This window comes from Pelodiscus sinensis, chromosome 6, assembly GCF_052426305.1.
Source record: "Pelodiscus sinensis isolate ZL-2025 chromosome 6, ASM5242630v1, whole genome shotgun sequence".
Taxonomy (NCBI): domain Eukaryota; kingdom Metazoa; phylum Chordata; order Testudines; family Trionychidae; genus Pelodiscus; species Pelodiscus sinensis.
Window position 1 is genome coordinate 94,555,690 of NC_143057.1, and position 27,278 is coordinate 94,582,967.

General features: G+C 42.2%; 1 protein-coding gene across 1 annotated transcript in view; it reads left to right on the forward strand.

Annotated features, from left to right (window-relative positions):
- Nucleotides 1-26,986, forward strand: part of DEPDC1B (DEP domain containing 1B) — a 47,857-nt gene extending 20,871 nt beyond the window's left edge. Inside the window, exons 4-11 of the mRNA XM_006112660.5 lie at nt 3,274-3,401; nt 7,173-7,303; nt 9,285-9,332; nt 14,466-14,606; nt 18,832-18,998; nt 21,876-22,052; nt 24,951-25,136; nt 25,964-26,986. Of these exons, the coding sequence (XP_006112722.3) occupies nt 3,274-3,401; nt 7,173-7,303; nt 9,285-9,332; nt 14,466-14,606; nt 18,832-18,998; nt 21,876-22,052; nt 24,951-25,136; nt 25,964-26,125 (1,140 nt within the window). The 3' untranslated portion in view covers nt 26,126-26,986. The remainder of the gene's footprint in view (nt 1-3,273; nt 3,402-7,172; nt 7,304-9,284; nt 9,333-14,465; nt 14,607-18,831; nt 18,999-21,875; nt 22,053-24,950; nt 25,137-25,963) is intronic.
- The last annotated feature ends 292 nt before the right edge of the window (nt 26,987-27,278 follow it).

Here is a 27,278-nt window from a genome sequence, read left to right on the forward strand (position 1 = left end):
AAAAATTATTGCCCACCACCTGCTCTACATATTCAACATTTATGTACCAATGTATTTTAAAACAACAACAAAACAACAAAAATGATCATTTTATTGGAACTGTATTGCATTGATTGGCTCACTTTAATGTTGCTCATGGTCCCTACCAGTTTTTTAAACTCTTATAAAACAACAGTTTTTTCACTGGCTTCCGCATTAAACGTGAAACAGCTATAGAGAGGTTGTGTTGGATTGTTGTGCTGTGTGAACTTGAAGAATCTCTCTGTTTTAAACCCTATCTGATCCCAGCATTTCCTGAGTTGCACCTCCCGATCATAAACATGACACCAATTGTGCTCTCTGCTGTATTTCTGGTGTACGTTTAAAGGCCTGAGAATTTTATTTTACACACACATTTTTGTGTGTGTAACATAAGAATGGCCATACTGGGTCAGACCAAAGATCCATCCAGCCCAGTACCCTGTCTGCCGACAATGGCCAATGCCAGGTGTCCCAGAGGGAGTGAATTGAACAGGTAATGATCAAGCAATCTCTCTCCTGCCATCCATCTCCACCCTCTGACAAACAGAGGCTAGGGACACCATTCCTTACCCATACTGGCTAATAGCCATTCATATCTCCAATCCTCCTCTGTGCTAAGCCTGCCTCTGGCAAGCACGTGTTCCCCATGCACACTTTGGAAATAGGTGTAGATTTTGATAATCTCTCCAGTAGTTTGATGAGTGAAATTGTTAACAATGTTGATCATTCATGTATCATTGGCATCTAAGCTATTCATTTGAAATTAGTGGCACTGTTCAGACCTCAGAATAATTGTTTCAAGATTTGTAAACATGATGAGATATCTCTTCTATTTTGAGCATGTTAGCTCAAGCAGAGTTAGCAGGTGTAGGCTTACTCAAGATGGAAATTATACCTCACAGCTGCAGTGCAAACTCAGCCAAAAAGCTAACAGAGTACTCTGGCCATGCTAGTGCATGCTAGCCACCCAGTGCAACCCTACTTGAGATCCTAGGTACATACTTAGGTAGCTGGCCCAAACTGCTAGCCACAGGACTGTTTTTAGCCTGTTAGTTTGAGCAGAGGTAGTGCTTCTAAATCTTCCTGAGTTGTGAATTAAACCTCTCAGCTGCAGAGATTTTCTATATCTATATAAAAATACACTAGCAAATTTACCTGGTATTGCTCAGGTTTGTAACTCAATTCATTTTTTGGAGGGGAAAATGAAGGAAAAATGTACATGCTTTATTTAAACAATTGCATTTTTGAAAAAATACAGCGTTATTTTTATGAAGTTCATTTTTATTTCAGATTTCTTAAAGGATTGTTAGCATTTTTCAGTTCATTTTTTTTAAGTAAATCTTTTAAAATGGGAATTCCATCAAGGGTCCTTACCAAGCAAAAAGAAGTGAGGTCTGTCCTAAACAAAAGAAGAAATTTGTGTTTGCCTTAATTTTATATTTAAGCAGTAAATAGTATCATAAAGCAGACAGGGAAAACAAAGTTCAAACAGCTAGGAGTGTTTTCATTTGGGACTGAAGCTATATATATATATATATATATATATATATATATATATATATATATATATATATATATATATATGGTGGACAGATACCCCCCCCCCCCCCAATCCATCACATGATTTATACTTGAAGAGACAAAGGAAGCAGCCGTTGGAATCTGATGGGAGGGATCCTGCCGTAAAGAGTTTGGTCAATAAGGGTACATCTACACAGCAGTGTTATTTCAGAATAACTAACGTTATTCCAAAATAACAAAATGCGCGTCTGCACTGCAAGCCTTTATTTTGAAATAATGTCAAGCTGGAGGACTTCTTACTCTTACTCCTGTAACCCTCATGAGGAGGAAGGGAAGTCGGAGGAAGAGTGCTCTTCTTTTCACTTCCTGCTGCGTAGACAGTGCCAAAAGCTGAAATAAGTTATTTCGACTTCAGCTATGCAACTGAGGTAGCTGACGTTGTGTAGCTTATTCTGACCTTAGCCCTGCTATGTAGGCATGCCCTAAGGCTGATGAAGGCATGTGGTGAGAGAACTTCAATTAAAATCTAATTAAATTTAGGTTAGGCATTAGTAACTGTTTTATCTTGTAGCCATTTCTAACTTGCATGCCTAATTACTTGAGTCCGCTCTTCAATCTAAATCTATTCCTCTGTAGTTAATAAACTTGTTTTATCTAATTTAGTGTTTTCAAGCTGAAGGGTCAGTGATTCCATTTGAGGTAACGAGTTGTGTGCATATTATTACTTTAATGGAATAACAGATGAGATATATTTGCTCTGTCCAGGAGAGGATGGATAGTACAGGCCATATGTTTCTAGGGGAAAATTTGGGACGAGGAATGTGGTGGGGGTAATTCGGTGGTAGTCTTTAATGCTTGTAAGAGCCAAGTTTTATGGATAGCTGCAGCATACCAGATTTGAGAGTGATTTACATGCTAGAGCTGCTTGTGGGCAATTCATGTTGGAACTCAGGTTGCTACAGCAGCAAGGCATTGTAAAGAGCATCCCAGGTTACAGGGGAGTGACACAGATACTGATTGGTTTGGATTGCACCCCGAATGTCACAAAGTATATGCGAGGGGATGGATTGCACCATTAGCAAGTTTGCAGATGACACTAAGCTAGGGGGAAAGGTAGATACGTTGGATGGCAGGGATTGGGTCCAGAGTGACCTAGACATATGAGAGGATTCAGCCAAAAGAAATCTGATGATGATCAACAAGGACAAGTGTAGAGTCCTGCACTTGGGATGGAAGAATCCCATGCATTTTTACTGTCTGGGGACCGAATGACTAAGTAGCAGTTCTGCAGAAAAGGACCTGGATATTACAGTGGATGAGAAGCTGGATATGAGTCAACAGTGTGCCCTTGTAGCAAGAAGGCTAATGACATATTAGGATGCATTAGGAGGAGTATTGCCAGCAGATCCAGAGGAGTGATTATTCCCCTTCATTCAGCTCTGGTGAGGCCACACCTGGAGTATTGTGTCCAGTTCTGCCCCCCCCACCTCCCCTACTATAGAAAGGATGTGAACACATTGGAGGGGGTTTGGACAAATGACTTAATTTAGGCCAAGATGCTTCCCAGCTATAAAATCTAAACAGCACATACTGCACAAGGATTTTATGAGTATTTGTTAATGTTCATAAATTGCTTGGAAGAGGAAGCATGTATAAGTTATACTAATTTATCATTGACAAAATATTGGTAGGTAAAATAATATGCTCTTTCTTTTTTCTCTTGTAATCCAGAATTCTGAAATGTGGTTCAAACGTCACAGTATAGCAATAGGAGAAGTACCAGCTTGCAGACTTGTGCACCGCCAAGAGTTAACTCAGGCAAATATAGAAGAGATATGGAAATCCATGACTCTAACACAGTAAGTGTGTCTGTGAGCCTTTCTCCTTTAGGAAAATGAATGATGGATAATAGTCTCACGTTCTCTGCTAATTCTCATAATTTCATCCATTCTTTACTGCTGTAATTTCATTTGTCCTAGATTTGCGAGGTTAATTTAGACTAAATTATTATTTGATGATCATCCTGTGATTTTTTTGTGAATAATCTCTTTTGTATTTAGCATCTTTCTAGGATACTACATAGCTAATTTTTCTGTAAAAGTTTGTGTGGTGTTGTAAAATCTTTCATTCTCTTTCCACAATTCAAACAGCCCTTCTGGGAGCATGACATTCTAAAATTCTGTAATAAGTGCAATATTTAGTTTGAGGACACAGGAAATGGAAGATCTACAAGTATCCTACAAATAGAAATAAGCTGTACATTTTCAGCAGTGATGGTAGTTAATCAGCAGAACAATTCATCAAGGGTTGTGGTAGATTCTCCAGCACAGGCAATGTGAAAACCAATAAACGATTTTTCTTTATGAATGGTATAATCTAGTTCAGTGGTCCCCAAAATTTTTATGTTGTCTCATCTTGCCTTGGTCTGCGTGTCCCCCTCAGGAGCTGGGGCCAAGTGCAGGGGACAGCTGGTGCTGGACATACGTAAGGGAGCCAAGTGTGGTGCTGTCTGATCTTTAGAGTGTGTATTAATTAAATAGAATACCCATGATTTTCCAGTTATTGCTTTGATAGGTGACCGATTCTTGTCCCAGGATCAGGCCCAGTATTTAAATTATTCTATAGCTGGGAACATTCACGCTAGGGATGTGAAAGGTTAACCAGTAAGCATTAGGGATGTTAGATATTGTTTAATTAAAATCTTAGTGGTTACTCAATTACTTGATAATCCCTGGAGGGGAGGCTGTCAGCCAGTGTGCTCCCAGATCCTCTCCCAGGGAGGACCCTGCCATCCTGTGCTGCTGCCTCTGTATCAGCAGCTGGTCCACAGCAGCTTCTGTTCTCAGGGGCCCAAGCTCCCTGTGGACAAGGGCTGTGCCAGCATTTTGCCTGCCCCTCTTTCCCCCGGGCTGCCGCCTCTGATAAGTCTATAGACAAGCAGCTGTACTAGGGCCAAGGCTGGGGCTACTTTCCCCGATCCCATTTGTGCCCCCTCTAACATTACTCAGCACTCCCTTAGGGTATGTCTACACTACAGCACTAATTCGAACTAACTTAATTCGAATTAGTTAATTCGAACTAAGCTAATTCGAACTAGTGCATCTAGACCTAAAAACTAATTCGAATTAGCATTTTGCTAATTCGAACTAGCATGTCCACATTGAGTGGACCCTGAACCGAAGTTAAGGCTGACCGGAACCAGTGCCAGCAGGGCATCAGGTTAGGACTTAGAGCGTGGAGCTGCTGTCTCAGGCTATCCGAGGGCTGTGCTTAAAGGGACCCGACTCCCACCTCGGACAGATAGTTCTCAGGGTTCCCCGCTTACTTGTCTACCTTGATGAGGGACAGCAAAGAAGTCCTGGCTTGGAGTGCCCTGAGTGCCCACACTCGGCACATCATAGCACTCTGCCATCAGCCCGGCTGCATTTGCTGCAGGCTGCCATCCGGGGGGGTCAATCGGGGGGGCTGTCAGGATCCAGGAGGCCCTGCAGGAGAGCTTCCACCCCGAGGAGCCCGCAGAGCCACCCCAGTCCTCCCCATCGGGGGCTCGTGCCCCATTCCTCCCTCACCTCCTTCCACTTACCCTTCCTGATGTAAAAAATAAAGGACATGTGTGTTCAAAAATAGAAACTCTCTTTATTTAACAAAACTGGGGGGGGGGGAGGGATTAACCTCTGGGGAGACTGGGAAAAGGAGGTGGGAGAGGGGAAGGGGAAACCGGGGAAGAGGGAGATGGAAGGGGGAAGCCAGGGGAAGGAGGAGGAGGGGAAGTATAAAACTATGGTACACCATATCTTGAATACAGTGTACAGTCATGGTCTCCTCACCTCAAAAAAGATGTTTTGGCCTTTGAAAGGGTTCAGAAAAGGGCAACTAAAATGATGGGTATGGAGCAGGTCCCATATGAAGAGAGGCTAAAGAGACTGGGACTTTTTAGCTTAGAAAAGAGGAGACTTAGTGGGGATATGATAGAGGTCTATAAAAGCATGAGTGGTGTGGAAAGGGTGCATAAAGAAAAGTTCTTCATTAGTTCCCATAATAGAAGGACTAGAGGACACCAAAGGAAAGGAATGTGTAGCAGGCTTCAAACTAGTAACAGAAAGTTGTTCTTCACAAAGCAAATAGTCAACCTGTAGAACTCCTTGCCACAAGAGGCTGTGAAGGCTAGAACTAGAACAGAGTTTAAAGAGAAGTTAGATCAAGTTATGGAGGTTGGGTCCATGGAGTGCTATTAGCCAGGGGGTAGGAATGGTGTCCCTGGCCTCTGTTTGTGGAAGGCTGGAGATGGATGGCACGAGACAAATGGCTTGGTCATTGTCTTCGGTCCATCCCCGCCAGGGTAGCTGGTTTTGGCCGCTGTCAGCAGACAGGCTACTGCTGTCTAGATGGACCTTTGGTCTGACCCAGTATGGCCGTTCTTATGTTCTAAGCTCAGGGCTCAGGTTTGGGGGGTCTCACTGGTCCACCTTGATTTTCATGCAGACCTGCTCCTGGGTTTGCATGTGGCCTTTGGTGGCCAAGCTGGTAGCTATCCTGCCCTAGACGGCCACTTTCCTGTGCCTAGTGCGGAGATTGTGGACGTTGGAGGCCTCCCCCCAAAACCAGGATGAAGTCCACGATCTACACACTAAACCAGGCGGGTGCCCGCCTCTTGCAGCCCCGGGCAAGCTCCTGGGAGCCGTCAGCTTGGTCCTGGGAAGAGAGGGAGGGCTGGGTGGCAGCGAGTGGCTGGCTCATGCCGTGCCAGGTGCAGGGTCTGCTGGCTGGGTGCTGACAGGCTTGCACCTGGCATGGGCACTGTAGCCAGACTGTGCCCCTTTAAGGGCTCCGGGGCCGGGAGGGGGGCAGAAGAGTTTCCCTGGATTGGCCCAGAGTGGCCACCAGGGCAAGCTGGGAAGGGCTAGCCTCCCACTAGTTCGAACTAAGTGGCTACACAGCCCTTAATTTGAACTACTTAATTCGAACTAGGCGTTAGTCCTCATAGAATGAGGTTTACCTAGTTCGAATTAAGCACTCCGCTAGTTCGAATTAAGTTCAAACTAGTGGTTTGTATGTGTAGCACCTATGAAAGTTAATTCGAACTAACAGCTGTTAGTTCAAATTAACTTTGTAGTGTAGACATAGCCTTAGAGGTGCACGGTTTGGGGACTTCTCTTCTATTTTGGAAGGAGTTACTCTGGAGATGGGTGTTGAGACTAGATCATCCCTATGGTCCCTTCTTATCTTGGAGTCTATGAATCAATATTCTGTTATGATAGGTAATCCAGCATTACTATCCTGCACAGAGTAGGGGGCTTTCTATTGTCTGTGAATTTTATATATATAATTCCCCCCACTCTGGTTAGAAAATGTACTCGTTGGTTAGGTTCTACCTGCACTGTCAATGATCTTTCTAGTGTAAACTGCTACAATGTTATTTTTATGTGGTTTTTATAAGATGAACTGGATCTACAACAATTAAACATGCAGCATGAAAATATTAATGGTCAAATAATGTACTTGAAACTGCATTAAGTTTTCACACAGGGAAGACCGACAAGGATTAAGTTAAACAAGTGAAACATTCCCTTATCAGTTCGTTTTGTAACCTATTCAAAAAACCAATGCTGTAACTTATTTATTTTTAACAGTCTGCAGAAAGTTTTGGCCTTGGATTCACTGGATGAAGTACTGGATACAAAGCTTGTGAACCCAAAGCACATCATACACAATGTGTACAATGTCAATAAACAGGGCGTTGTCATTTTGGAAGACAAAACAAGTGAGTATGCTGTAGGTTTTTAATGAGGATGTAAAAAGGTGGTTAAAAAGGTAACTTTTGTAACCACTGAAAGTCTTAGTGGCAGCTGATCAGTATCAGCAGCGGCTGACTTGGGGACACCTGGGGCAGAGCAGCTGGGGGGCTGCCTGGTTGGTTCAGTAGCGCCGAGGAGCGGCGCTGCAGGACCAACCAGGCAGCACCCCAACTGCTCTGCCCCAGGTGTCCCCAAGAGCAGCTGGGGTGCTGCCGGGTTGGTCTCGCCGCGCCAAGGGTCGGTGCTACCGGACCAGCCCGGCAGCACTTTAGCTGCTTTGCTGCAGGCGTCCCCTATTCAGCCGCTGCTGAAACTGACCAGCGGCTGACTCCAGGAAGCCGGGGCAGAGCAGCTCTGCCTAGGGCTTCCTGGAGTCAGCCGCTGATCAGTATCAGCAGCGGCTGACTTGGGGACACCTGGGCAGAGCAGCTGGGGGGCTGCCGGGTTGGTCCAGTAGCGCCGAGGAGTGGCACTGCGGGACCAACCCGGCAGCACCCCAGCTGCTCTGCCCCAGGCGTCCCCAAGAGCAGCTGGGGTGCTTCTGGGTTGTCTCGCCGCACCAAGGGTTGGTGCTACCGGACCAGCCCGGCAGCACTCCAGCTGCTCTGCTGCAGACGTTCCCGATTCAGCCGCTGCTGAAACTGACCAGCAGTGGCTGAATCAGGGACTGCTGGGGCAGAGCTGGACTATCGGAAGGGGGGGATATGACGGGTCTGGGGTGGCATCCACCCCACCCCAGACCTCTCATAGCCCCCCTTCCGATAGTCCGGCATATCTGATAATCCGGCACCCCGTGGGTCCTAAAGGTGCCGGATTATTGGAAGTTTACTGTACATCCCTAATTTTTAAGTCTTCCTATGTTGATTACAGCTTGAATTATTTTTCTTTTAAGGCTGTTGTGTTGGCGGTCTTGGGAGTCGTGTAAGGATTGTCTACACTGGAAAGCTTTATTATATATCTGTATGGTTAAAGTGGAAATCCTTCACAGGCGTGCAAACATGTATACCTGTAAAAATGCTTACACTAATATAGGCTATTCCAGTTCAGGAAGTAAAATAGGCTATGTTGATGTAAGGCACTTCTGTATCAGTGTGATTGCACCCATACTAGGGCTTTTACCAGTGTAAATATATTGAGTAAAAAGACACACCTACCCAGCATCTTTATAGTGGTTATCTTTTCTAGTATTTACCAGGATTAAAACAGTCACTAATGGCCTTTGAAGAGCCCCATCCATACCAGTGGAAATCAGTCTTTGTTTTTTACCTTGTTCTACCCTCAGGTAGTTCAAGGTTTCAAGATGCAAGGGTGCTTGAGAGTAAAGGTGGAAGATTTCCTCACTAACAGATTTTTATTCACCTAGGTCAGAGCTGCCTCGCCCTTTTTCTTCCTTTATTGTAGGTGTCAGAGTTTATGCCCTTTCCTACTGTCACATCAGCCCCCAACAGTACTTGGGATTCCCTCTCAAGTCCCTGACATTGGCCATTGTCAGAGGACAGGATACTATGTTAGATGGACCTTAGTCTAACCCAGTATGGCCGTTCTTATGTCATTATGAGAATGACACAGTATATTCTTAAACAAGGAAATTGTGGAGGATTTTCTACTGAAACCTCCAGCCAAACATATTTTTAAAATTACTGTTTTAAAATGTGCATTTTGAAGCATGGGGGAAATTTTTGAGTTGAAATTTAGATATGTTTGTCACTGTTTCATAAACTACTTGAATTTTTAATGCAGCTGTGTTTTTCCATAAGATCTGAGTAGTATAATTGGTATAAAATTTGGCAGAAGGCTTCTAAGATTGGGTTATTACAAGGACACGCTATGTACAGATGTCGGAGTCTTTCAGTAAATGGGTTTTCAAATAATCTTGTATTATGCCAGACTGTTAATGGATTAACTTTTAAATTCTCATTTCTTCCTTACAACTTCCCTTTTGAGCAGAAGAGTTGCCTTATTGGGTACTGTCTGCAATGAAGTGTCTAGCAAATTGTAAGTATATCAACAAATTCTAATAAAAACAAAATTGAAGTAACTCCTATCTTACTTCACCTTATTCATTTTATTTAAAGGGTCAAACTTATGTCTTAAAATTCAGTCCTAGAAAGCAGAATGGAAAAAATCCTCAGGGTCGTTTGGTTTATACCCTTGCAAATGCAAAGTATTTTCTTGGAGAATATGAAGCAGTTCTGTCACGAATGAAAGCTCCACAGTTACAAGCAAATCTCTGTAAAATGGCTTTTTTGTAGGCTTTTGGCTAAAAATCTTACTCTATCCAAATTTTGTATGTAGCTTTCTCTTATAACTTAAAGCAAGGTAAGGGTTTGGTTGTTCCAGGACAATGGACTGTGCCTGGAATTTGATTTTCGCATAAAATGGAAAGGGAGGGTATCTGGCAGGAGGGACAGTTATACCTTATTGAATGCTCGATTGTAGTAATACTAATTCAGGTTCAGCAAATACAGGAGAATCCTGTGTCCTGCATTAGCAAAGATCATTATAACTCCACTGAACTCTTCAGGATCTATGTTTCTTCCAGAGAGATGTTAGAAACCAAAAAGCAGTGTGTGGGACTGTGGAAGCTCTTTTACAAAGTGTGCATAAATGATGGGGAGAGAGTGGCATAGATGGTAACTATGCTAGCTGCCAGAAATTTCTGATAGCCACAAAATACTGTGAAAATGTCCTGCAAGACACACAGCTAGATGGCAGCTAATTGGAGGGCACACTGGGATATGCTGCATTTTACATCATTACAGTCATTTGGGGCGAGTACTTATAAGTGCCAGTGTGAACAACCAAGTTTGGCAGCATGTGCTGGTGTAACTTGCATCAACTGGACTTTATAGCTGAAGCATGGCCTTAGTTTGGTAAACCTTTAGAAGCAACAGAAAGTGAGGGCGTTATGATTAGGATTGTACTTAAATTGCAAAGAGATCACATTTTCCAAAGGTGGTGTGATGGGTGGACCAGGCCCCGATATCCCTGCTGGATGCCTTTCCGTACTCTGCCCTGCAACAGGAGCATAAGAGAGGTCCTCCAAGCAGAACAGAGTTGCAGCCTCTGCTGCAGCCAATCAGGGCGCAGCAGACTGATATAAAAGGAGCTGCTGGGCCTGGGCTTGCCAGTTCCTTGCTGGAGCTTGACCCAGGCAAAGCTGGACTTCAGATCTGGTCAGAACTATGTCCAGCAGCTGAAGACTAGCCAGTAAGATAATGGCAACACTTTGCAGAACCCTGGACAAGGAGAATTTGACTTCAAGGCTCAAGAGAGGGCTGGACAGAGCAGCTTCCCAGGGAAGTGGCCCACAGAACTTGACAGCAACCGACCTCTTTGAGACTCAGCAGGTAACTGGTACTTACAGGGTCCCTGGCCTGGGACCCAGAGGAGTAGGCGGGCCTGAGTCCCCCTAATCCCAGCAGCCACAACGGGGTAGGAAGAAACCTGGTCCCAGGCCACTTCCTCTCCTGCAGACAGCTGAGTAGAGAGACTATAAGACCCCCCTCGGCCACTGAGGGGCTCTTGCAAGAAGGGTAGAGCCTGTTACAGTTGGCAGAATAAAATAGCAAATTTTGCAAATGACCAACCCATGAACAAGGTGTGTTTCTTAGTGGCGTTTCCCAAACTGAGGGATTGTGACTCAAAAGGGGATTTCAAGCGTATTATAAAGGTGTTGAGGCACTGCCATCCATACTTCTTTGCTGCCTGCAGTGCTGAGTGATTGGAGAATGACAGCTCCTACCTAGCTGCCCAGCTCTGAAGGCAGCAGAAGTAAGGCTGACAATACCATATCGTGCCACTTCTGTGTTACTGTCAGCAGTGGCACTGCCTGAAACTGGACAGTGGAAGAGTGGCAGCTGCTGGCCAGAGGCCTAGCTCTGAAGGCAGTGCCTCTGCCAGAAGCAGGGCAGAAATAAAGGTGTCATGGTATGATATTGCCACCCTTACTTAGGTGCAATTGTTTGGGGCAATGCTGACTTCAGAGCCTGGTGCCTGGCCAGCAACTGCCACAGCTCTATGCTTTGCCTTCAGAGTTGGGTGACTTGAGACCAGATTTCACGGGACAGATGAGATTTCATGGTAAATTATGTGATTTTCATGAGTATGACTTTGACTTTGGTAGACTCTTAATTATGTCCATGTACGGTTTGGGAACGAAGAGTTAGAAAAGTCTGCTGTTTTGAAGGTGTGTGTACTAATTGCTTAAGTGTTTCTATCCATGGAGAGTAATAAAACATAGAATCTTAAACCTGGGAACATTATCTATTATAGTATAATATTTTTGCTGTGTGTTTGAATATTACCCATCTGGATGCTTCAGTAGCTTCATTTAAAAAAAAAATAAAACAAAAAACCTTCAGAAGCATAATTGGTATTTACAGTATATCTCAGATGTGGTTCCTTTTCCTAGCAAAGACTGAGAAGCTATTTTGAAGCCCATATTTTTTCAGATATCTGTCATAAGCAGTCCCTGTTTGTATGTTCAAGAAGCACTACTACAGCCAACTAAATGTAGTGAAGAAAATACCAGCCTTTTGTTTTTTAAATACAGTTTTTTTTATCTCCATTGCAGTTAATTGGCTGTATTAGCACCTGAAAGTCCAGACAGAAACTGCGTATGTCATCAGCAAAAGTCTGGGAGAGGAAACTATAGTAGAGGTACAAATATTAACTGTGTGTTAACTTTTATGTGTGACTACCAAGTGTGTGTACATAGGTAGAAGTTATTAATGATATTATTTTGACAATAAAAATAATGTAAGTTACGATTAGCTTACTAGGGTGATTTTGAAATTGAAGGAAAGAGCAAGACATTAATCAGTATTAACTATGTCTACACTAGGACTTTTGTCAGTATAACTTATGTCAGTCAGACCCTGAGCGACATAACTTACACTAAAGGACAAGCTGATTTTGACAGCACTATGTTGATGGGAAAGCATTTCCCTCTGACATAGCTATTACTGCTCATTGGGGGTAGTTTAATTATGTTGGTAGAAGAGCTCTCTCCTGTTGGCATAGAGCAGTTACATGGGAGATTTTTATAGTGGGGCAGCTGAATGGCTGTAGTTAGTATTTGGAGATAAGTGCTTATACTACCTGAAACTTAATTAAGTAACAATTTCACGCATTCTACTACCACTGCATTTCAACCAAGACACATAAAACTTGAGAGTAATATTCTGATTAAAAGAAAGCATTGTGTAGAGTAGTAAATAGCAGAGTAGACTTTTAAGGACAGTAAGGCTACGTCTACACTAAGAGTTTTCTCAGCAAAAAATATGCAAATGAAAGTTGAGAGGTGGATAAGCAACTGGTTAAAGGGGAGACTACAGCAGGTCATACTGAAAGGTGAACTGTCAGGTTGGAGGAATGTTACTAGCGGAGTTCCTCAGGGATCAGTTTTGGGGCCAATTTTATTTAATCTTTTTATTGCTGATCTTGGCACCAAAAGTGGAAGTGTCCTAATAAAATTTGCAGATGACACAAAGTTGGGAGCTACTGCCAATTCAGAAAAGGATCGGGATATCATACAGGAAGATCTGGATGACCTTGTAAATTGGAGTGATAGCAATAGGATGAAATTTAATAGCGAGAAGTGTAAGGTTATGCATTTAGGGATTAATAACAAGAATTTTAGTTATAAGCTGGGGACACATCAGTTGGAAGTAACGGAGGAGGAGAAGGACCTCTGAGTCCTGGTTGATTATAGAATGACTATGAGCCGCCATTGTGACATGGCCGTGAAAAAGGCTAATATGATCTTGGGATGTATTAGGCGAGGTATTTCCAGTAGGGATAAGGAGGTGTTAGTGCCATTATACAAGGCATTGGTGAGACCCCATTTGGAATACTGTGTGCAGTTCTGGTCTCCCATGTTTAAGAAGGATGAATTCAAACTGGAACAGGTACAAAGAAGGGCCACTAGGATGATCCGAGGAGTGGAAAACCTGTCTTATGAAAGGAGACTCAAGGAGCTTGGCTTGTTTACCTTAACCAAAAGAAGGCTGAGGGGGGACATGATTGCACTTTTAAAATATATTAGAGGGATAAATACCAGGGAGGGAGAGGAATTTATTTAAGTTTAATACCAATGTGGACACAAGAACAAATGGCTATAAGCTGGCTAGTAGGAAGTTTAGACTTGAGATTAGATGAAGGTTTCTAACCATTAGAGGAGTGAAGTTCTGGAATGGCCTTCCAAGGGAAGTAGTGGGGGCAAAAGATCTATCTGGTTTCAAGATTAAACTAGATGGGTTTATGAAGGGGATGGTTTGATGAGATAACATGAACTTGGTAACTAATTGACCATTCGTTATCAGTGGGAAATAGGTCAATGGAGGGATGATAGGAGTTACTATAAAGAACTTTCTGGGTGTCTGGCTTATGAGTCTTGCCCACATGCTCAGGGTTTAGCTGATCGCCATATTTGGGGTCGGGAAGGAATTTTCCTCCAGGGTAGATTGGCAGAGGCCCTGGAGGTTTTTCGCCTTCCTCTGTAGCATGGGGTATAGATCACAGCTAGAGGATTCTCTGCATCTTGGGGTCAAAATTGAAGGCTTCAATATCTGAGATATAGGTGAGAGGATTATTCTAGGAGGGGTGGGTGAGATTTTGTGGCCTGCACTGTGCAGGGGGTCAGACTAGATGATCATAATGGTCCCTTCTGACCTTAAAGTCTATGAGTCTGAGACTCATTTGCATGAGTCATGATCTCATTTGTATATTTTCTGCTGATCCATTTTTGTGCTGGGATTTTTGTGCAAAAACAAGCAGTGTGGACATTTTCTTTTTGTACAAAACCCCCTTTTTCCGCAGGATCCTTATGCCCCAAAAAAGGAGGTATACCCATCTTGCAGAAAAAGGGGTTTTAGCACAAAAAGAAAACATTCACACCGCTTGTTTTTGTGCAAAAATGGAATTCCTCATTTGCATATTTTTTACAGAGAAAACTCGTAGTGTTGATGTAGCCTAAGAGTTCTATGGGTATTTTTTTGTGTATTACATCTATTTTTAATCAATTTAGTTACAATGTGGGTAACTACTAATTAGTTTGAAATTTTCCTTGTATGGGATAGAAATGAACATAGGTGATCCTGTTGATGGTTTTGTTTCTTCTCCTAGGGCCCAGTTGTTCAGATTTGAAGCAACCTACATACTTAGGATTTGAAAGAGATGTCTTCAAAACTATAGCAGACTACTATGGCCAGATGAAGGAACCTCTACTCACATTTCATCTTTTTGATGTTTTTGTTAGTGTGTTAGGTAAGTTGGCATGTAATATAATACAGAGAAGAATTGTGAACTCTTTCCCCATCCTTCCTCAAAAGTATTGTGTGTGTGTGTGTGTGTGTGTGTGTGTGTGTGTGTATATATATATATATATATATATATATATATATATTTTAGTAAGTGTCTCAAATTTCTTGACCAGTTCCTTCCCTGTAACTATAATACAATAGAATATTCTAATACTTAAATACATTTTGATTATCATAGAATACTTGAACTGGAAGGTACCTTGAGAGGTCAAGTACAGTCCCCTGCCTTCACAGCAGGACCAAGCACCATTTAGTTCAGTGGTCCCCAACCTTTCGTGGCTGCTGGGTGCCCAGGGGCAGGGCTGCTCACATGCTGCGCTTCCGGGGGTAGGGCTACGCATGCGCCGCACTCCCGGGGGTGGGGGCCGCCCACGCACCCTGAGCCCAGGGACGGCACCGTGCATGTGCCGCGCGCCCGGGGCAGGGGCCGCCCGCGTGCCCGGGGCAGGGGCCAGCACTGCGCATGTGCCGTGTGCCGGGGGTAGGGGCCACCCATGTGCCCTGAGCCCAGGACCAGCACCGCACATGGGCCGTGCGCCCAGGACAGGGGCCGCCCATGCGCCCAGGGCCGGCACCACGCATGTGCCGCGTGCCAGGGGCGGGGCCAGCCCAGATGTTTCGGCGGGCGCACATAAATGTCCCAGCGGGCGCCATGGCGCCCACGGGCACCACGTTGGGGACCACTGATCTAGGTCGTCTCTAATAGATGTCTATCTAACTTGCTCTTAAATATCTCCAGTGATGGGGATTCTACAACCTCCCTAAGCAAAAGAAGGAATGAGGACACTCCTACCACTGGACAATGTGAGCATGAATCCCACTGCCTCTCACATTCTAAGCAAGCGCTTGACCACTTGAGCCAATTCCCCTGTCTACAGTGACAGTGTTATTGTTACATACCTTCAGTTGTGTTATAAGGCTGAAAGCCTTGAACCAGGCTTCTAAAGGTATCGATGTGGCTCCATTCAGCATTGCAAGGCCTGAATGACTTAGATTTTCTCCTGTCAAGGCCTGGAATTTAACTAAAGGAGCAATTGCCCTGGCACCTGGTGATTCAAAGGAAACAGCAGCCAGAGTCCCAGGCCACTTATATCACTGCTGGAGCACAGCAGTGAGAGCTCCGGGCAGCACTGAGGGCTGGCTGACCTTGGTCCTGCCCCTTCTGATCTTGGCCTCTCCCCTTCTGGGAATGCAGAGCCACCCTCCTACCTTGCCCAGAGTCCCATGGAGGCTGCTGGCTCCATTATCAAATCTCATTTTCAAAAGGGACAGTGCTCTTAAGTTCTATTATTGACTTCTTCCCTGTGTGCTCTGTATACATTTATTTCTTGGTTACTTTCCATTGTACGTTGTATTCCACTTCACCCAGCGTTGCCAGGGTTTTATTTCATGGCTGCAGTTGTCTTCTCAAATAGCATATAAAAATACCCATTAAATTTCTCCTATAGCAATGTGTACGTGCAAACAAAATTTTGTTTTGTATATTTTCAAATGAAAAAAGTAACTTAGACACTATTGAAAATAGAATTTACTTAGTACTGAAAATTCTTTAAGTGCTGTCAATGTGGGTGTTTGCACCAGTATTGGTCACCTGAAACTAAATCTAGGATGCTGTCATCCCTTCCTATGTGGGATCTACCTCCACACCCTTTAGAGGCTTACAGTTGTGTGTGGGGGTGTGTTTAAAAGCCAGGTATACAGTAGACCTGGAAGCTTGAATTAATGTACGTAAGTTCAGCTAGGTAGAATACGTAGCTAGATTTGGCTTATTTTAAGCCAAGCTTGGCAGCGTCCCCACAGTGGGAGGACGACAGAAGCAAACGCTTCCATCAGCTTCCCTTACTCCTCACAAGAGCTGAAGTACCAAATGCTGGCAGGGGTGCCCTCTGAGTTCAATTTAGCGAATCTAGTTAAGACTCACTAAATCAAACTCTAGAAGGTTGATCGTGGCAGTGTTGATCTTCCGTGGAATAAAGACATGGCCTTAGACTCTCCTCTGTGTGGTGTGGTTTTGTTTTGTTTTTTTGTTAGCAGTTCCTCCAGAAAATATCTGGGTCCAGCTTCTAACAGACAAATGTTGCCCATTACCATTGAAACTTGTGGTAGTACAAGGCAGAAGGAAAGCCAGAAGGAAGATGTGCCAGAGGCCAGAGCCTTCTTATGGGTATCATGTGTTCACTAGGATGTGTAGGAGGAGGACCTAAACATTGTAAAAGAAAATGCCTAATTGCCCATTACCCTGCTCTTGGTAGGAGTGTCTGAGTTCCCAATTTTATATGGAAAAGAGCTATATGGGAAATGTAATGGTGGTGATGGGACCACAGAGGGGGAAGATGCATGTTGTGTAAGGTGAAATGATCTAGGCAAAGGTTATTTAATTTCAAATGCTCTTGCATGGCATCTGTACCATCACATTAATCTTTCGTAATGAGAAAGTTCAAGCTTCTTGCTATTTTGTTTCTGTCAGTATTTCTTTTTCATTCACAACCCTCAGTTCTAAACCACTTTTCCACTGCTGTTAGCTAAGCTTTTTGTAGCTGTCTGCTGAATTTGTCGGGTTGGGTTTATAGTACCTAACTAAAAAGGGTTGCCCATATATTTCAAAAATATTTCATGCTACATGTAAGAACAGATATGTTCTGTAGAATCTTAACTTTCGTTATGGTGCTCTTCATTATGTTGCTATTAGATACAGTTGGATGTAGATTCACTTGCAGGCAAAGGATTTTACGTGGTATAACGCAAGATGTTATATGAAGGAATAGGGGAATAAGGAGTTAAAGTAACATTTTTATTTTTTGAGGTAGCTGGACCCAGATATTTGAGGCAAACATTTTATGGATATTTCACTATCTTGTTGACAGCTCATTGGGGTGAAAATTATTTTTGTTATACATTGTTCTGTTACAGCTATTAAAATACATTCAAAATTTCAAAGAAAGCAGCCTGATTATTATACTAACTTATGGTTTTAAAATGAATATGAAATGCACATATATTTATCTTTCAAAAAGATTTGACTTTCTAATTTTTGTTTTTAGAATAACTCTGGAACTGTCTATGGACAGGCTAGGTGTCATGATTGTGACTTTCAGTTGGCTGAGTCTTGGATACCTACTGCCACCATTTAAGACTTTCAGTGGGAAATTTTACCTCTAGGTGCCCCTCCCTCTGCTTGCTTGTAACAAGGGCCAGGTCCCCAGGTAGTATCTCAATAAGTATGGCAGATGTCCTTCATTGGCTGCTGCAAATATCCCCATTCACCGCAGCTCCACTCCAGACAGAAATAGCAAACTTCCAATTAAATCCTATGAATGAGCTCTGGTACTAAACATCTGTCAGTGTCCTTTTCAAGCAATGGAAAATGTTATTTCATACCCCAGTTCAGGGTTCCTTTTTATAAGCCTCAAAGTTTGACTTTCTCCCAATTTTGTCTCCCTGTTATAGCAGTCTGACTCTCCATCATAGCTGATGGACCACTTTCTGGAGTTTGAGACTTTTCTTGGCAACTTCAGCAAATCTTCACCAAACCACCTTCAGCTGGCCAGTCTCCACACTTCTGCCTCAGCGGTCTCCCTCCTATTGCTGACTTTCAAATAAACATGTTAGTGTGCATTCTAGCAACTCAAAGGGCCCTCACAGAGTCCTGAGTTTCAAATCACTAACTTAATTCCACCCACATATTTCACGTCCCACATAGCTCATATCTGACAAAATATAAACACAACATGTAGCCTAAAGTTCTCCAGGCTAAGTGACATTTTATTCAAAATACCTAAAATTGTTTGTGTGTATGTCAGGGCTGATCTGTGGTGGGAACTTGTATCACCCTAACTATTTTCTGAGGGATGTGAACATTCATGCATAAAAAGATGTAGCTATGCCACACATCACCAGGCTGTGGTGGTGGTAATTTTAATATTTTTCATTTTTCAAATTTTCTGCAAGGAAGCTACATGAATTCCTGAACTAGTACATAAGTGGGGAAAGTATAAGTTCAAATTGTATTATTGCTCAACTTTGTGTGATGGAATTCTGCTAGGGCATCAGCAATGGGTAGGAAAATTTGGAGAAAAGATTTTAGATGTGCATGTTTAAGGCTTTTTGGGAGAAGTTGTAACTAGGAAGGGTGACTAATTTAAATAAATCTGTTATCTTGTTTAAACCAGGTCTGCTGCAGAAAAATAACAAGGCTGTTGAAGCACTTCAGGTTTCTTGTCTTCTGCTGCCACCAGAAAATCGGAAAAAGCTGCAACTACTGATGAAAATGATGGCAAGGATCAGCCTCAACAAAGATCTGCCACCTCTTTGTGACATAGCTGGGACCAGAGCACTGGTATGCAAGGATTACCAAATGTTGAAACAGCATTGATGAAAGATTCTTGTTAATGCATGCAAAGTACAGTGTACTTCGGAGATGTTAGTAAATGATGTTCAGTTGGTTATTTGAACCAACTAGATAGTGATTGAGAGCACCATTTAGAAGTTGGAAATTCGAGTTTTTGCTCCATTCTATTTTAGGTGTGCGCGCACCTGTGTGCACAGTCTTTGGAGATTTTTGCATTAGCAATATGCATAGGGTCAACTGTAGTGCCCCTCTGAGTACTGTGCTCACGTGGTACTATGTTAGGTGCTGCCCACCCTATGCCTTCTCAGGTCCTTCTTACTGCCTGTGATGGACGAAGTGCTTTGAGGGAGTCCCACAGAAAGGACAAGTGCAAAATCTGTAGAACTTCCACCCAGAACCAAAAAGGAGCTGGATAGCCACTTGAGGGTCCTCCTTATGGAGTCTGTGCTTCATCCTCCTACTCTGATCTCATACTGAGTCCCTTGGCATCTGTGCAAAGCACACCTCTGGTGCTGTTCTTCCGCACCAGTGCCAAAAAAGTGATAAAACAGGAGGAGTTCTTGGCACCATGAGGGAAAGGGGCCTCAGCCAAAGGACCTGTCAGGTTATGTGCCCGCCCTGGAGATTCACAGGGATACTGTTGCAGCCTGGCCAGGGATTGGCCTCCGGTTGGGTACACTGGCTTTTCTTTGGGCCCTTGTTGCCCAAAATGTCCCCTTTCAATGAAGAACAATTTGTCAGACCCTCTGTCTAACTCTGTGTGTTGTGTTGTAGCTGACACCAATGACAGTAGTGTGCAAACCAGGAAGTACAGTAAGCAATGCAAAGTCACGTTGCCATTTGTTCAATTACATGAAAATCTTTGCCATTTGTGTCTAACAGAGACAAATGCAAACTTGGCTTTCTTGTCTTGAAGAGTATATTACAAGTAAAAGCACAAAAGAAAATTATTCTTGTCCCTTTCCCTGAAAAATGAAACCTGAGTGTATACACTTATATTTGTTCTTGAACCACTAATATTTTAATTAAACATACGTAACTTGATTAAAATTCTTAAATTATAATAACCTCCTAACTGCCATTATTTTAACTGTATAATATATCCTATGGCTACGTCTACACTGGCAGCTTCTTGCGCAATAATTGTTTTGTGGAAGAGTTCTTGCGCAAAAAGTCTTCCACAAGAGTGCGTCTACACTGGCATGTGCTTTTGCGCAAGAGATGTGCTTTTGCACATGAGTGTGTATGGCAGTGTGGACACTCTCTTGTGCAAGAAAGCTCTGATGGCCATAGGGGTTTCTTGTGCAAGAAAATCATGTTGCCTGTCTACACTGCCTTCTTGTGCAAGAGGGCTTATTCCTCGTGGGGAGAGGAATAACTCTTCCGGAAGCCCTGTTTTCCAACGCTAGACTGTAAATTTACTTGCACAAGAACGCACGTACAGTGTAGACACCTGGCAAGTTTTTGCACAAGAAGCCGCCAGTGTACACTTAGCCTATGTGTGTACTCTATATAGTATTTTACTGTAGCATTTGAAGAGTTCATTTGTTGTATGTGACAGAGAAGTAAAAGTTAATTTGTCTGCTGTTTATATCATGGCAACCAGTGACTGGAATATAGACAAAAGATGATTGCAATTAATTATTACATTTAGTGTTGTAGCTTGCACCTGTATCTTACCAGCTGCAGCAGTTTGGGTCCACAGCTGCATGAAAATGATCTGGACAGCTGTCTGGAATTTAGTTAGAAATTCTTGGAAACCATTTTATTTGTTTAATAATAAGGAAATTCAGATAACCTTGTGACTTTCTGCTACATAGCAGTCCATGATAATAAAATACTACTATTGTTGTCTATTTAGTTCAATATCCCATATGAAAAGGCTATCTTTTCAAGCCTTAACAATAACAGAGTTTATTTCCAGTAGTCTAGGTCTGAAATAAAGGCTTAACTATGTAACTGCACCATTAGACCAATCTAACATAGTGCAAACAATACATTTATTAGTTTGCTTCAACATTTTCACTTACACAGTGCTTCTTTAATATTGTTGTATTGGAAACATATTGCCACTACTGAAGTCTGCTCTTTTCTGAAAGATCACTTTGACACTATTTACAATTTTCCTTGCAAACAATGAGAAATATACCGTATTTTCCAGCGTATAAGTCGACTGGGTGTATAAGACGACCCCCTAATTTTCTAGTTAAAAGATAGGTTTTCGTCTTATACTCGCCGTATAAGACTACCCCGCCTTAAGAGGCCAACCGGCAGCGCCCCTCCGCCTCCCCGGCTTTGCTCCCGGTGTCCCTGGTCTGCTGGAGATGGTCCCCAGCAGAGCAGAGGCCTCTAAGAACCCTCAGAGGCGCGGCACCCTGCCGCCGCTTTGGCTTTGCTCCCGGTGCCCCTGGTCTGCTGGGGACCGTCTCCAGCAGACCAGGGACACTGGGAGCAAAGCCTCGGGGGAAGCCGGCAGCGGGACAGCCGCGGCGCGCTTGGGCTGCCCCGCTGCCAGCTTCCCCTGAGGCTTCACAAAGCCGTGGAGGGGCTCGGGCAGTGGGGCAACCCAGGCGTGACTGGGCTGCCCCGCTGCCGGAGCCCCTCTGCGGCTTTGCTCCGCGTCTTCCTGGTCTGCAGACCAGGGAGACGTGGAGCAGCTTTTCTTGCCCCGGAGTACACGGGCGGCGGGACCACGAGGTCCCGCAGTCTGTGTCCTCCGGGGCAAGAAAAGCCCCAGCGTATAAGACGACCCCCGATTTTTGGGGGATGTTTTTTAGCATAAAAAGTCGTCTTGTATGCCGGAAAATACGGTATACAATGTATTTTTCTGATTTATTTTTTATTTTTTTTATTTTTACATTTCAGATGGTTCAAGCATTTTCTCATTGCATCCTCCGCTCTAAAGATGAAGTGGATTTAAATGAACTGCTTGCTGCTAAGCTAGTAACATTTCTGATGGACAATTGCCAAGAGATCTTGAATGTTCCCTCCTCCTTACAGGCTGTCATAGAGGAGCATGTAGTACATCTCCGAAGAGTCCAGGTGGGGCTAATAGAGGTGTTCAGTAATCACATGAAATGTCTCCCTCCTTTCTAAAAATATGGCATGTTTTATGTTCTTATGTAGCTTTTGCTACCTTTCTGATATCGTAGGCACTACGTGTAGCCTGAATGAATTGTTGCTATCAGCAACACATCATATATGTTGTATATTTGTGAAACACTAAGCACTAACTACTCTGGTAGTTAAGGCAAAGTAACAGTGCAGTAACTCCTTGCATGTCATGGAGCATTACTTTTTAGTGGCTGATTAATGAATTGTGGGGAAAGGAGCAGTTTGCAACCAGACTTAAAATTAAAATTTTCAAAAACTCCTAACTGACTTGGGTTCCTAAATCCTGGTGGCACTTAAGAAAATGGTATCTAAAATTTAATTCAGTGACAAAACAAAGCTACACATGGAAGGTTGGAGGTTGCCACCACGGCTGAGCTAGTGATTCATGGCTTGGAGGAAAACATTTTATTCTTCTTGGTCTCTATAGAGATCCCAATTTTAAAAGAATGAAAAGAAAAACTCAGTAAATACTCAGCCCAATAAGAACCCTGGCTACAGATGGCATATAACTTATTTCAATTGTACTAAGATGAGCTTTTTCAAGAAGACACTCAAATTTAAATGAATCCTTAACTACTGTTTCTGTCAGGGATAAAAATTCCTGTCCTGTTACAGCAGGTGAGCTCTTACAATTTATTCAGTTATGCCTAATCTACTATCTAATTGCTGTGTTGTTCACCCGAAGTCAGGAGTATTTTTTTTTTCCAATTTGGCAGGACAGAAGTCTAGATTCTCATTCAGCAACTCTAACAGAGGATATACATTTCCTGTCCCATAAATTTAAAGGTGCTCCAGAGCTGGAAAGGCTGGGGCCATACAATTGCCCTGTGCTCCAGAGAGAGGGGCATGCTAGCCTTCAGCAGGGGCAAGGCAGTGGCTACAATGTGGGGAACGGGTGGAAGACCGGGCCCAGTGGCTACAATAGATGCTGTGTGGGCATAGAAGGGTTGGGGTCTTGGGCAGAAGGGGCAGGGCTGGGCCAGCTGTTCATCACTGCCCATGGATATTTTCTAGTCTAACATTTCTGCCAGTATATTTCTGCTTAAAATATCTGGATATTAAATGTCATAATCCCAGTGTTACTCTTGTAGTCTCATCCAGGTATTTATTTTTTATTCTTTTTTAGTGCCTCCCAGAAGGAAAGTGTTTGACTAAGCAGATTTACCAAAAATATTCAAACTTCACAATGCCTTAGCTATACTCAGTCTCTTGGTGTTCAATTGTTCTTCATAATTCTAATTTCAGTTAATTTTCAGTCTTGGTGTTGGTGTAGGACGCCCTGCAATCTTAACTCAGTTGCAGAATACCACAATAGAATTTGCATTGCAGATTTAGATGAATAAGCATTTACTCCAAATTAATGCATTTAATCTTACACTTTTGCCTTCTTCTCATTCACTTCTACATTATTACATAGTAAGTGCTTAAATGAAACAGTGTAAGGCCCTAAAAGCAAAATGAACAGAAATAACTGTATTGGATTTGCATGCAGTCCAGATGACTGACAAGAAAATATTCAACTGTTCGTTTATTAAATAAAGGAAATAAAACTATAATCCAAACTAATCTAGCAGTTGCCTGCATATTACATTGCTCTACAATAGCAACTTTCACAGTTCTTCAGAGACACCAAAAGAAAGGTGGAAAAGAAAGGTGGAAAAATTGGAGAAGGTCCAGAGAAGAGCATAAAAAATGATTAAAGGTCTAGAAAACATGGCCTATGAGGGAAGACTGAAAGAATCCGGCTTGTTTAGTTTGAAAAGAGAAGTCAGTGAGGGGACACGATAGCAGTTTTCAAGGATCTAAAAGGTTGTTAAAAGGAGGGGGGAGAAAAATTGTTCTCCTTGGCATCTGATGATAGGACAAGAAGCAATGGGCTTAACTTCCTTGCTGCAATTTATAGGTTGGACATTAGGAAAAACTTCTTAATTGTCGGGGTGGTTAAACACTGGAATAAATTGGCTAGTGAGGCTCTGGAATCTCCATCACTGGAGAAATCTAAGAGCAGGTTGGATAAACATCTATCAGGGATGATATAGATTGTGCTTGGTCCTGCCGTGAGGACAGGGGACTGGACTTGAGTTCCTGAGGTTTCTTCCTGTTCTATTATTCTGTGGTTCTAAAGCAGAACAGAATATATGGTTTTGGGGATATTTTAGTGGTCAGAATAGTTCTCTGCCCCTCTCTTACAAAATCTCAAACCAGGATCTGTCACCTTTCTAATCTTTGCATTACAGGGATGTTGGGAAATATTATCTACTTCCTACCCCACCAATATGCCAATGAAGTGGTGTTGGAAATAGTCAAGGACTCATGAAAAAGTTGTAGATTTTCAAGACTGCTGAATCTGCCAAAAGGGCAGTCAGTCTGTGTGTGCACAGAAAGGGATTTGGCAATTTCATCACGAAGGATAGTCATCTTGTATCCCATCAGAGGGGGAGTATGTATGTGTGGGGAGGGGCTGGAATATATTAAAGCTGGTCACTCTCTCCTTCTGCCAGCTAGCTGCTGCTTGGTGCTATTCTCGCTTACCCAGATCCTATCACTGCACTCACTTTGTCTCTCCTCCACAGTGTATTTTTCCTAGCTCTTCTATTTTATTTACTTTCATTCATTCCACAGGCGTTCCTCCTCCCCCTCAATTTATGATGAAGTGCTTTGTTGATTCTATATTTTTATAAGAAATGGCTTGAATGAACCAAACTATCAATGTATTTGATTTGATCAAGGTCACACAATGGTCAGTGAATCACACAGGGCCCCACTTTAAATGCCCCAGTTTTTCCAAATGTACTCTTAAAATTATAGTCTTTCTTTCCCCCTCAGATAAAATATGCAGGCGCTGATACTGATACAGCTCTGCCTGGTCCATCATTTTGTCATCAAATAAGTACAGATGAATTTGAATACCAAAGAGTAAATGGCTCTCAAGAGCCACTTGCAGCTCTGTTGGAAGAAATTGCAATGAATAAAGAAATATCTGTCAAAGACAAAAAGAAGAAGCTGAAACAGGTAAAGAAGATTCTTAGAAATTCTTGTTTGTGGTGGTTATTATTTTTTCTTTTCCATCTGTGTGTATGTGAAGGATTTGATAGTTGCTTCTTATCTTTTACATTTCTATAAAGACCAGTTTTATAGTTGTTCAATCTTTGAGGATTAAATTACAGTGAACTAAAGGCTCATTGAAAACAAGGAGTCGAGTTGCACCTTAAAGACTAATAACATGAGATAAAACTCTCATATGAAAGCTTATGCCCTTATAAATGTTAGTATTTAAGGTATCACTGCATTTGCTGTTGTTTTTGCTCTAAAGGCGCATTAAATCCTATGAGAACATACTTTTAGGGAGGATGGGGGAGAGAGGGGAAAAAAATATTAAGATACTTTTATGAATGCAAATTGACTTTGCATTTTCAGTTGATTTCCTTTCACTTTCCTGAGTGTCCCTGTGAAGATATGACCTTAGACTAATAAAGTTAAAAGATGGAAATGTTCTGTGTACTTGGAGATTTTGAGGCATTTTCATAAAGTCTGTTAAATTGTAAGATCCAGTTCTGAAAAGGAAAAGGAGGCTGGTGTTTAGGCTCTTGGAGATTGAATAATTTTAATTTATTTTTAATTTAATTTCTTACAGAAGAGGTTTGTAGTAAAGCAACTTCTATTGGAAAAGACTACCAAGTTTTATATGCAGAGTTGTACACTCTGTGGCACAAAAAGCATATTTTTACTGGCACGTACAGAAAAAATTTGCTTTGTTTCTTTGCTTTAAGTAGCTACATTATTAATGTTTAATCTTTTTTATGAGGCTTTGTTTTGTTTAAACTGTACTTTTTTTTTAGTTTCAGAAGTCCTACCCTGATGCGTATAAAGAAAGATTTCCTACTCCTGAAAGTGAGGCAGTTCTATTTCCAGGGAAAAAAAAACAGAAACCACAACTGCTGATGTGGGCACTGAAAAAACCTTTTCAACCATTTCAAAGAACCAGAAGCTTTCGAATGTAGTATTTACAGTTCACTAATGACTCTGGATCTCAGAATATTAGCAATAGGATAGATCTTGTGCAAATGGACCTTTAGACAGCTTTTAACTACTGGAAAAAATCTTAACTACTGAAACAGTGGGAAAAGGTTATAATGGCAAAGTATTTCGGAGCGGATGCTAAGACTGAGCCATTATCTGTATTTTTGTCACTGGATATTTTTAATGATTTGGTTATTTTTAAGTACAAGATGGGCAATCAGAAATGAAAACATGGAAAAAAATCTTTGTTTTTATATTGTTAGTTGCCATTTTAAGTGTTATGTGTATATTTCAGTGTTGTTTGTCACCGGTTAATAGCATTTTCCCTGAAAAGGAAAACAGCTGGCATGCCTAAGGGATTAAAACATTGTACATATTTGAATGAACTTGAAACTCTGGATCTTGTACTCTATTTCTGACTATTTCTCAGGTAGTAGCCTTGAAATATTTTATAACACTGATTTCAACAGTGTGCCCTTTGTTTCCTCATTGATATGCTGCATTAAGGTCTGATCCAGCTTCTAGTGAAGTTCCATTGACTTCATTGGTACATGGCTAGGCCTTTAAAAATTACATAATCTTGCTAAATATTGCTGTACAAAATTAATTACTAATCTGATGGAAGTTACCCATTTTTATCTGAATATCAAATGTCTTATATTTTCTGTGAAAAAGGAGGTATTTATGGCAAGGTCAAAATTAAACGAGACTCTCTAGATTTTATTTTAATGATGTATTTGTTCTGTATAGTGAATTCTACTGTTTTTCCATATACATTTTGATTGTACCTTACCTGTAGTACTTCTAATGTTTTTTAGATAATAAAAAAACTTTTTAAGGTACTTATAGAGGCAGTGGGTTTCATCATAGCCTTCATATCTGGAATGAAGTTCCGGTTCTGAGAGAGTTGAATCTGAGTTTCCACAGTGGACTCCACTGCAGATTGAGAGCGCCTTAAAAAAACCTTGATCAACTTCTCACACTGAAGTTACAAAAAATAAAAAAAGTCTCAGAGGAGTAGCTGTATTAGTCTGTCTTTAAAAACAAATAGCGTTGTGGGCATGTTAGAAACTAACCAATATATTAGATAATGAGCTTTCATGGGTAAAACCCATAATTCATCTGATGAAGTGG